A 12,357-nucleotide genomic window follows, 5' to 3' on the forward strand; every position below is an offset into this window, starting at 1 on the left:
TTCACAAGTGGCTGACGCTCAACTTATTGCTTAATTTCTTTCTTCTCCTTTCCGTTCCCGTGTTTTAGTCTATGTGGATTGAACGCACAACCTTCACTATTGTGTATAAACTGCCAGGGATCCTGCGCTGGTTTGAAGCTACTGACATGAAACATGTAAGTGTGTGTGTGTGTGTCACCACCACTGATTAAAAAATATTTTCTTTTTTTTTTTGTTTTCCTGAATTTTTTATTCTATTCTCCAACATTCCACCCTCTGCTTTTCCCACCACTCTGCTTCTCTCTCCAGACGACCTTGTCTCCATTGGAGAATGCCATAGAGACGATGGAGTCCACCAATGAGAAGATCCTGACCTTGATTAACCAATATCAGGCTGATTGGACCCTTCCCATCAACCCCCTCTCCATGCTGCTCAATGGCATCGTAGACCCAGCTGTCATGGGCGGCTTTGCCAAGTATGAAAAGGTGAGGAATCAACCCAATTTATAACCCTTTGCTGTGACCATTGTTGACTATATTGTTTTTTTAAGATGGTATGGGAGCATTGGAGTTAAAAATCCATTGTTTATTACACCTATCACACCTATCAACTACAAATATTATTAGTTTTCATCCTCAAACATTTTCAGTGTTATCATATCACGCAGAGGATGAATTCAGTGGCCTTAGAAAGTGCACATGTGGGTTGAAGAGTCAGTCATTCATTTACAAACTGGGCCTGGGCAGGTGATATGTATAGCCGCAATGTTTTAAATGAGTTTTACATTGTTCCCCTGTATCAGGCGTTCTTTACCGAGGAGTACAATGAGCAGCACCCAGAGGACAGAGATAAGCTGATGCGCCTCAAAGACCTCATCGCATGGCAGGTACTGAAGACGCTAACACACGTTTTTGGAATACAGTACAATTACACACCACATATAGATGTCCTTTTATGTGGCCGTTGTGTTGACACCATGTTATTTGTATTTATAGATCCCATTATTGGGTGGAGGGATATCTCTCCATGGGAAGAGAGTGATGGATGACCTACGTCCTTTCCACGAGCGCATGGAGGAGTGTTTCAAGCAGCTGAGGAAGAAAGTGGAGAAGGAGTACGGAGTGAGAGAGCTGGTAAGAACTGGGGGAGAACGGATGAGAGAGGGAGAAGAGACAAAATGTGGGGAGCAAGTTTTTACTAAAACATGGTGTTTCTCTGTAATCCCAAATATGTTCTTTTCTGCAAGTCTGGTCACATAGTTACTGCAGAAAAGCTGTGCTAATTAAGCTGCAAATGAGCTGGCCCAGGCGAATTTTAAAGATCAAAGCACTTTCAAAAGCCTTTGAGTGTATTGTTGATGTAGGATTTCGCACCTTTTAAATTCTCTACCAACCGCAGCATGGTTCGGATGGTCTGACTGGGGCTGAATGTGGTCATTAACTTGTAAATTGGTTCTGCCCTTGAGGAGAGATGAAACTAATGATGAGCAGCAGGGATGTGCTGTTTTTAAGAGTAACCCCACTTGCTTTTGCTTTTATTACATTTTCGAATGATGTTCTTCTGCTTTGCTTCACTGTCACTATTCACAGTAGTATCAGTATAATATTATCCTTGCAGTGTTGTCTTATATATTGTAATATTATACTGTAGTATTGTCCTATATAACAATGTTCAACTCTCTATTTCTAGCCGGACATGGATGAGAGGAAGTCCACTCGTCCTCGCTCCATGCTGCGCTCCATTCGTCAGTCCATCATCTCAATCTCCTCGCTCCAGGGATCTGAATGTGGGACTCCAACCAAGCTCAATGCAGACAGGTAGCTCTGTCATACATTTATATTTTGTCCAGTTTTAATCCATCATTTTATGAAACACTTTTTAGATCCTTGTTGTTTTACCTAAATGTTGTGATGTGGAGCTGGACTCCACTATCCCGATGCCCAATACCCAGCCGAGGACCGCGCAATAAACCGTTCAGATTAACCCCTGCAGATGCCCTGGTCCATAATCCACAGGAACAGCTGGGGGTGGAAGTGTTGACACAAATGACTCAACCAAGCAGCAGTCTGAAGTTCTAAAACGGGAATTGAACCACCCTTTTAATGAATCTCCACACTGGGCCAAGATGTAGGACGTTTTAGTCCACTGCTCTCTCTCTCTCTCCATACATCGCAAACAAACAAAGTCTGCTAGAGGCTGGTAGACAGGCTGAGTCTGTATGTACTGCAGTGCAATAAAATGGCCATCATTTTCTAATTTATGACATAAGGTCAGGCATACATCTTATCTCAAACTGCAAAGACGTATTCTTCATGAAAAATACTCCACAACAACGTGGATATGAAAAATGAACCCCTTTGAATCCCCTTTTATTAACAACTCGCACCCTTCCTGCCTCCTCACAGGGACTTCCCCCCAGTGTCGCCCTCCTCTTTGACCTCCTCCTTGCCGCGCTCCAGCGGCAGCATGAGTTCAGGCACAGTGGAGATGGTGGTGACGGTGGGCGATGCGGAGGTAAAGCTGAGGAAGAGTAAAAAGAAGAAGAAGAGGAGCAGCATGATCTTCATCACAGAGGAAAGAGAAAAGATGAATACACTGGAAAGCAAACGGGTGAGACTGAGCTTTAGTGGGAGGTAGATCATGGGATGAGAGATGAAAGGTAAAGAGAAAGACGTGATGGAGTAGTAGAGCTGAGTGGAAGTGCTGTTGCTGAATTTTGTGTGATCTCTGTCTCCCTCTAGCTGTCCAAGAAACAGGAGTTCCGCAGTGACACCAACTTGTCTGAGCCGAATACAGGAAATGTGCTGCTGACCAATGCCAACTCCAGATCCCTGCCTGCCATCACAGGTGATTAACGTACACAGATTCACATGGTGCTGTCTAGTGCACTGTAAGTGAGTTTCACCTGTAAACCAAGGGCCCACAGTGTCAAGACAGAAAGACACGGCCTTTGTTTTTTCCTGACTATAAGGAAAAACACACATAGGTTCATGGTGGGAATATGCCTGTCTTTAAAATAATATGTGTTAAAAACAAACTGGCAAGCTGTTGCAGTCATAGCCTGACCTAACAGAAGCTCTGATGCAAGGTGGCAAATTAGTGAATCAGTCTTGTTGCTTGTAATCGTTTCAGAAATGGGCACCAACCTCATTCAGTTTATATATCATTGCTTCAGTTGCCAAATAGTGTATCAGTGTCTCTGGCATCTTGCCATGTTGGTCCAGGCCAGCTGAGCCAGCATCGACTGTGGTGTGGTGACTACATGTCTATTGTGCATCGCCGAATACAAGCTGTACAGCCTCACTGAACATAAACACAGTTCTAGCGGTGACGCCGGAGCACGTTCATCAGCAGAACAGCTGCAGGAGCACAATTAGTCACATTAAATGGTCTGGCTGCAGGAGGAGGGTTCATTCTAAGTTGGTTATGAATGAGACAAACACTAAATCCTCATTTTTTCTGTGTGGAGGACTGTCCTTGGCGGTGATCGGGGGCGCAGAGGAGGTGGACTCTGTCAGAGCCAGGAGGGACAGCAAGAGCATGTCTGTCTGTGTGAACTCTGACCGAACAGCAGACAGACGCTCAAAGGGCGTCATCAACCTCCTCTTCAAGTCCAAGGTGAGACCAACAGGTTTCATGCGGTCCCCTATAGAAACATCCGGTTGACGTTCAAGAACTGCAGTTTGGGTATAGATTGATAATATTTTGGGAAACATGCTTTTGCACTTTCTTGCCGAAGCTGAAAAGAGAATATTGATAAAACGATGGATGCCAAATATGAAGCTACAGCCAGGGGATGGTTAGCTTATCACAAAAGCTAGAAACAGATGGAAACAGTTAGCCTAGCTCTGTTCAATAGTAAAAATACTCTGCTATGGTCATCTACGCTAAGGAAACCAGCTGCTGGCTGGCTTCATATTTATCCTACAGACATGAGAGTGTTATCGATCCTTTCATCTAACTCTTGGCAAGAAAGTGAATAAGAATGTTTCCCATCATCCCAACATCAGTCTTATCTAGATTATTACAAACAATGTTAAAATGTAAAAGATTTGTGTTATTTGAATATTTTTTACATCAACACAAACGTTCCCAGAGACATATTTGGAGCTAAACCTTGTGTTTACATGTTGTTTGTTTCAACAGAGCTCCAAATCAGAGGATGTGAAGCCCAGTGATTCAGCCAAAGGCAGCGCCAATCATTTCTGAAATCCTTTATTTTAATTTCTCTTGTTTCCTTTACTTATCTTTATGCGTTTGTTTTGCAAAGAAGTTCACATAAACCTGCAAGCAAAACCAAATTATGCACACACACACACACACACACCCACTCACTCAGTCTGCCTGTCAGTCTCAGTATTGCTGTTGCCTTAATATAATTGATTTTACCTGTCTGTCAATAAAGACTATTTTTGTGGCATGACCTTTTCGTGGTAATTCAACTGATTCCCAGTGAAGCTAAATGCCATCTTACAGCTTTTCAATCAATTGTGCTTCTACAAGAACGAGCAAACACAAACCATCCTGCCACCGTGCTTGATTAAAGAGCTTCTTGTTATACGGTTTTCAGCATTGTTGTGACTGACTGAAGTTAATGGGAAAATAATCACTTGATTAAGCACAAAGGTTTACCGTGTCCTCCCAAAGGACTTTAAACACGCTGCCAAAAAGCTTTGGAGCTGATACGACAAACAAAGTCTAATAAATTAAAAAATAATACAAACTGGAGCAACAAACTGTGGAGCCTACTGTACAAATGCTACAGGATTTCTTGTGTGCTCACAGAGATGAGACAAAACTGTTTAGTATTTTTTCCCCAACATAAATCATGTTGTATATTGTGCATGAGTTGGAACAGCCATTTACTTTTATTTAAAATCTAAAAGCATCAAGCTTAAGGGAATAGTTTGTTTTGCTAATTGCCTCCTGGATCTAGTTTAATCAAGTATGTCGTAGTCTTCAAAAATGATTGCCCTTTTCTCCAAAAATGTACTTGAGTAAGAGTAAAAGGTATGGTGCAGTAAACGTAGTCTAACGACAACAATTTACTCAATGTTACTTAAGTACATGTGACTTTATAAATGTAACTAGTTACTTCTTATAGACCTGTTTCCTGAAATGTTGAGCTCGTGATTAATTATTTTTTACGATGATGCCATAGATGTTGCTTGGTCCTTTTGGGGGTCACCACAGCATACTTGGTGTGTGTGTGAGTATAAGAGTTGCCAACTCCTCTGTGAGTTATAAAAAAAAAGCACACTGTGTGATTTGTAATCTTTGTTGATGTTGCTAGATACGAGCACATTGGTTCCCCAAAGAATCTGATCGCTGAGTAAGAGGGAGTGTGAATAGTGTGAGGACAGACAGGTCTGCAGGGACACATCTCCCTGGGTTTGAAGTAGTATTGTCGGCCAGAGGAAGAAAAAAATCTCAAGAGGGCGTTGAGCTGATTTTCTCTTTTCTCCTGCAGCAGAATAAATAATATGAGTAGGAGAAACATTACAGCCTTAAGGCCAATGTGGAACTTTATTGTACAGCTTGTGCTATCCCACCCTCACTCAGTTTGTTGGTAATACGCACAGGTACAGTCAACCCTTCAGGTCCATCCTGAATCCATGCAACAAAACACTTCAAAGTCCTGAGAGCAAGTGAGGTGGACAGGATATTAGCTTAAGTCTTACTTTCTTCATTGACTTTAGTGACATTTTAATAAACATTCAGATCAATTGTTAAAAGAGCAGACCGGCTGTTGCATTTGATGAATAGGAATTAGTGGCCAGTGCAGTCAATGAGGGAGATAACATATCACCTACATTGTAAAAAGGTAATTATGTTGAAAATATATTTTAAAATTAGGCTGTTTTAATGATTCATAGATGTGGATGAATATCTCCCATTTGCCCCTGATGGTGGTTTTATTTCCTCACGGCCTCTCTGTGCTCCGTCCTGTAGGAGTGCAGACATTCAGAGGGTGCTTAAGAACAATGGAGACATTTTCCTTTCTCTTATTAATACTGCCATTATCTGGTGCCACACTGACCACAAGGTTTCTCCTCAGCCAATTTAAAGTCGCAGAATAGCCTTGTATAATTCATCCAAAGGCTTGTACTGCAATACTTCAGTCTGGGGTGTGGATCTTCTGATTAAACCATTGCTCCATGACCACGGAGTGATATTAGTCCAGAGTCATCCATCTCACTTCTGCAAGAAAAGGATGGGGGGGTGGCTCAGTCAAATGAAATGCTGTGTGTGTGTGTTCACAAGGGATGAAAGGGCTGCATCGGATCACTGACCAACCGATTCATTCCCATCTAAAATACCAAGACTGTCTTGGAAAGTTACCAAAATACTGATCGTTAAAATCTCTGGTGTGTAAAGGGAGAAATGTGTAAAACATTGCATTTTAAAAGTACAAGAGTCATGCTCACAAAGCTATCAGAGATTTATTTGAAAACTAGGACTCATTAATGGCCCGTGGCTATATTCATCATTTTCATATCAAAGTTATTAATGATCCAGCTCTGTGGCTTCTTCGGTTTCCAGGCGGAAAACACATCAAAAACTCAACACACTTCTCCTGAGATTATTATTAAGTGTTGCTTTGAGCCTCTGAAGGCATGTTAGATTCTTGTGATGTAGTTTGAAGCTTATATTGGAGCTGTCTGTTTGTTTGGGGTTATTACTTACATGTCATATTAATTAGTATAACTTATGTGCTACATTTTGACGACTTGTTATGGCATCCAACCCAACTTCATACGTAAAGCTCAGATCTGCGGGTCAAGTGATCAGATAAGCACTTACATTTGGAGGCTTGCATGTGCAACAGACTGTTATGTCTGTCAAAAGTACACGAGTTATACTTGATAAGCACATTTTGTTTCAGTGTGATAGAATTTGGAAAATGTTAAAAAGAATGAAATGCACTCCAATTAAGAAAATATATCTCATTGAAACCATCACAGGATGTTTTCTATATTAAGAGAGGACATGAGTTGTCATGTCTGCAGTATATTTTACACATATAAAGTAATCGTTCTTCTACAAAGTACCAGTACATAAACCAGTTATATAGAGATGTTGAATTTGTCAAACAGAAAGTTTAAGGCACTTCTTTGATTTCTAAGTTAACAGAAAAAGACAGCTTGTGTGTTTACCTGGCTAATGTATATCTATGAATCACTATATATTTTCCCCACAATGAATGCTTTATTCAAATATCTGTTAATGTCAAATGTATAACGAGTAAAGAAACTGACAGACACGTGCTTATACGCATAAAATGCTGGAGGTTCAGGGCAGACAGAAGGCCTGGATGTATATTTAAAACGTATATCAATATATAAACAAAGCTGTATCTTGTTCGCACTTCCCCCAGAAAGTTTAAATCATCAAAGACTTTAAAGATTGGATGCGTTTGTTTAACGCTGTTTGAAATGTTACTGTCGGGGGATTTGATTAAACCACCATTGAACATGAAGAGGTCTTAATTTATTTAGGATGGAGTGAAGTGGTCAGTCAATTATAGATTGAGCTCACTGTGTAGTTTTCTATCTAAACTGTGCACAGCTGCACAGAGCTCTGCTGAGCCTGAGATCTGCAGGCTGCTCAGTGCTGTTGCAGCTCTGGAGGATGACAGACACGACTGAGCAGCTCCGCTCTGTCAGGAATCATAATGAATTTCATAGTGAGCGGTTCCATCAGCAAACGGTCTGACAACGATTTAGCATTCATGTGCAGGTATCAGTTTATAGAAATTAATTGGGAAAGTAATAAAGGTGGTAATTTCAAAACAGTGATACTAATGTGTAGGTAGCGCAGTGGAAGCAAGCTCATTTACAGCTAATTTCAAGCAAATTATAGATCAGCATCGCATATTCCTCATAAGTTTTATGATTATTGTAATGACTGTGGCGGTGAAAACATTGTGTCGTGTCACAAAAACTGGGCCTGTAGACCTGAGGATGGCAGGCTCATGTCCCTGAGCACGATGATGGGAGCTGTAGTTATGATATGTGTCCACTAGGTGGCAGTAGGATGTAAGGCTAGAACCGAGAACAATGACTACACGGACCCCCAGCATGCCTGTTGTCAATCCTCAGAGGAACAAAGAAGTCATGTGATAAACTGTCCTGGTGACTGAATGAAATATGTTCTGCTTTTGTAAGAGCAGGAGAGGTGAAGTAGTTTTATTTCTCTGTACAGTTTGAGTGTTTTCTCTCATTAGAGAGGCGGACCACCGCTGTGAGAATAAAGGCTTCAATGAATCTCTGCTCCTCACACCTGCTGGTGTTTTTAGCCTCCAGGAAGTGTCAGCTACACACAGCTGCAGGGACTTTCTGCTCATCCCCTCTCCTATAGCAAGCATCCACCTCACCAAGATGGCTGCTTATGTTAACACCTGAATTGATCTTGAAGTTCAGGAAAGAACAAAGTGTTATGGGCTCTCTTTGGTAATACATCTTTAATTAATGTAATGGTTCAAATTGGCTCCAAGATATTGGCTTTTCTCCCTCCAGAGTTAAACTCATGCACGAGGTCGTTTTCTCATTTCCTCAGCTCTCAGTTTGCCTTTGGTCAGCAATGTTTTGATCTATGCTCCCCTTTTTCCAGCCAAGGTCTTAAAATCTAATCCAGTAGTCTTTGGTATGTGTTTGTGTAGATAAACGGTAGGACGGGGTTATGGAAGACTATGAATATTGTCACATCACAGTGTGTCCTTGATGTCTGGTATTAATACCAAAGAGTGGGAAAAGAGCACAAGAAAGCAATTGTATTAGAAAATATTACAGTGGTTGAAGCCTTGTTGTGTCTCCTCATAGAGTCTAGCTCTCTTTGTGGTTATGAGCACTCGCGTGGTTTTTCTTATGTGGCTTTGTTAATTGCTGACTGAGTTGTTGCTTTGATTGTGTTGTAATATGCACTCAGTTTCATTTCCACACCGAGTTTCACACAGTTCAGTGTCTAAACGGCAACATAACACAACAGCTGCCATTGTCAATTAATGTGTCAATGAGTAGAAACTGGTAAACAAACACACCGAGGCTTTATGATTATTTTTAATTTCAGGTCAAAGCAATTGTATCAGATACTTTATTTGGTCTCTTAAGATAAAAAAAAGAGTTATAATATCCATTCCAAGTCACCTTTTTCCTTTGAAATTCCGGCTCCAGTCTGTAGAGTGCAGTGTTGAATGAGCCAGCAGTGAGCCCAAGGCTATTAAATGAAGGCTGAGGCATGTCTCTGGCTCTGACCTGATAGGAGCTATAGGGTATGACACATGCGCAGTGTAACTGGAGCTGTGACGTTGGAGAGTTGCAACAGACGACGCAACGAGCCTGACGGAACTTTTTGGGACAAAAGATAATCTACAGTTTTGTTGCGTATTAACATTTGATTTGAGCCAGTTTATTGAACCCAAGTCCCAACGTCTCCTCTCTCCGACCTAAGGCTGACTGCGGACACCTCAGCGAAGTGAATCAATCATCCCCATGTTCTGTGATCGTGCACAAGCTGTTGAGCCTTTTGGCAAGTGCAGACTAGATTTTATTGCGCTTGTGTTGTTCTGGGTGATGTGACTTCCCCTTTTGTTTGCCTCCTTGGTTGGATTGAGGAAGCTGACGTGTTAGGAATGAAGGCTGTTGAATAGCCAACACAACATGGTCGTTATCAGCCATCCGTCTCCTCAGCATCCTCTACTTTTCTACTGTCAGTTAATGTTCCTCTCCCTGCCTCTTTTTAATTGTATTGTTCTTGTTACTGCCAGCACTTCTTAACTTCTCCTTACTCTTACCAGTCCATTTTGCTTTCAATCTCTGACCATTGGAGCTCTCTCTGACAGGTTTCGCAACAGCTAATGTGGGAACAGTAGTGCTGTGAGTTTTAATGGGGCTGATGGGGGTAATCCTTAATGTGACAGCTCATCTACGCAGGCCGTGCTGCTCACGCTCCCTCTTTCTGGAATCACATATAATCTATGCCTGCAGGCCTGTGAGTATGGATTATGTATACAGTATGTATAACATACTGCAGCACATATACTGTTTAATATACACTGCAGCATGTCGTTCAGCCTAAAATTGCAAATGACAGGGTGCTGGAGTCTGTCATTGGATGGACAGGGCAGCGATGAGAGGAATTACAGTATGTGCAGGACTACTGACAGATTTGAATGCACAGTTTAATCTCAGAACTACCGTAATGTAATGACAATACCGTGCACGTCTGCTTTCTTACTGATAACTCAATTATATATTTTTCTTTCCTTTCGTAGGGGTACGGATAGACTTTTATTACTGTGTCAGGTTAATATAATTCAGTCTCTCACCTCACTCACCATATAGGAACATTTGTATAGGGCGATTATGTTCGCCCGGCACCAGCTGCTCTACTTAAGCAGAAAATAGTAAACTGTGTGTAGAGGGGGAACCCACTACAACCTGATGCAAGAGCAGAATATTTGATATTTGAGATTCAGGATAAGAGTCTGCTATTCTGTGCACTTTTATTCTTATGTGTATCCAACCATTTATTCCACCTGGTATGCAGAAGTGAGCAGCAAATTGTAATCAGCATGATTCAGCACCTTTAATCAGGCGTAACAGCACGACAGCCCATTCATTTGTGAGATATCCAGTTTGCCGTCTCATCTGCCTGATTCCATGTGAATGCAGCATAATCAGGATTTGTAACAAATTACATGCTGTGTAATGGCAACACGTTCTCATCCCAACTCTTCACATACTGAGGCTCTGTCAGACCCCTCACCTTCTAACGCACTGGCTAGCCGGTCGCAGTAAACACACGGTTAACGCTGTGATTTATAACAAAAAGACTTGCTTGGATCAAGCAACAAAACAAACTAGTTAGGTTTAGGGAAAATATAGTTGGGCTTAAAAGAACTACGTAACTCTAAATAACTCAACACTGGTCTCAGCTTATTGAAAGTCCTGTGTATTCTTGACCCATCCACCTCCCCTCCCACCCACAAGGTGTTGTTTTTTCAGTGATTGTACAACGTCATCACTCCAAGAGCAGTTTCTCTGATCGTCTAAACATGACACGGATGGGTTAACATTGTAATTACTTAAAACCCCAGTGCATCTCTACAGATGCTGAAAAGTGCCTTGTGTATCAGCATTGGACGCGGAGGGGGTTACAAAAGCGTTGGTATTTCACGCCCTGGAAGAGTGTGAGTAAGGAGTCCACAGGCAGTCGATGCCAGTAAAAAAGCAGGCTGTAAAAGGTGTTTTGAGAAAGTGTGAGTCACTGCAACCACGAGAGGTTCTTGAGCACCGTGGAAAGACACAGAGGTGCACACTTACTCGTGGACGCGGACACACACCCACACGCACACACACAACCAAGCGCAAGAGCGCTCTGGCGGAGATAACAAATACAGTTTAGCTGTAGCTGCACAGATTGCAATAGCGAGAGTGATTGCATAAAACATTAATAGTAAACTCATGTGAAATACTTTTGAGAGGCATGATGAGAGAATTCATTTTCCATTTTGCTCAAAAATACAGTAATAATGTGAATAATAAGTGACAAAATGTATGGCTGAAAGAGTCATATTAAGCTTTATATCCATTACTAAGACCATTGGAACATATCTCATGGCTCAACCTGCCAGGGATGTAAATCGGCAGGGAGACATTTGATTTCTATCAGACAGGAGCAATGAGGGCAGCAGCTCTTCCTCAGTTTGATCGGAATGATCTTCGGTGGCTGGAATTAAAGTTTGGTAAGCAGGATACATGTCATCCTGCAACACGCTCTATAGAAGTGTGACTAACAAGCCTGGCATTCATCGGTAGCAGCAGGGCAGGCAGCAGCAGAGGATGATGAGGGAGTTTGACATCTTAAATCGACATCCTAATTGGTGATGGCCATACTGTATCCAAGCTCAGTGTATGCAATGTGCGGTGCCACATGAGTTGTTTGAGTATTGTGTCTGCGTGTGCTCTGTGGCACTATTTTTGCTAACAGATATTCCCTCGGCCTAATGACAGTCTGTGCAGGCCAGAGACACAATGGCAACAGAGGAAATGGAGAAACGGGAAGATGGAGGGAGACTGAAAGGAGAGGATATTATCTGTTGGTGGAAGAAAGAAATAGCCAGTGAGGTGCTTTGTGTAGAGAATTATGAACTGAGATTACGTTCTGATAATAACAATGCAAAGAAAAATAAATGGTAATTTATACTTTAGTCGGCATGCTTAACTGTTGTGTGCATAAACAAAAAAAATTCTTGGATCAACACATTGAATATGGTGATGTAGTCAAAGGCCTTATGAGTACACACTTGAACACTCACATATAAAATTGCGTTACCCCCCCCCCCATGATAGATGGTCAGTGTTGACCCCTTATTC

At 41.7% G+C, this 12,357-nt stretch overlaps 1 protein-coding gene across 1 annotated transcript in view; it reads left to right on the forward strand.

Annotated features, from left to right (window-relative positions):
- dock2 (dedicator of cytokinesis 2) overlaps positions 1-4,398 on the forward strand; it is an 88,360-nt gene extending 83,962 nt beyond the window's left edge. The window contains exons 43-51 of the mRNA XM_031862888.1: positions 69-155; positions 289-465; positions 783-866; positions 976-1,113; positions 1,670-1,797; positions 2,386-2,590; positions 2,722-2,827; positions 3,450-3,598; positions 4,127-4,398. Of these exons, the coding sequence (XP_031718748.1) occupies positions 69-155; positions 289-465; positions 783-866; positions 976-1,113; positions 1,670-1,797; positions 2,386-2,590; positions 2,722-2,827; positions 3,450-3,598; positions 4,127-4,189 (1,137 nt within the window). The 3' untranslated portion in view covers positions 4,190-4,398. The remainder of the gene's footprint in view (positions 1-68; positions 156-288; positions 466-782; positions 867-975; positions 1,114-1,669; positions 1,798-2,385; positions 2,591-2,721; positions 2,828-3,449; positions 3,599-4,126) is intronic.
- Positions 4,399-12,357: the final 7,959 nt, after the last annotated feature.

The sequence above is a fragment of the Anarrhichthys ocellatus genome, unplaced genomic scaffold (genome assembly GCF_004355925.1).
Source record: "Anarrhichthys ocellatus isolate YVR2014 unplaced genomic scaffold, GSC_Weel_1.0 scaffold27, whole genome shotgun sequence".
Classification (NCBI taxonomy): Eukaryota; Metazoa; Chordata; class Actinopteri; order Perciformes; family Anarhichadidae; genus Anarrhichthys; species Anarrhichthys ocellatus.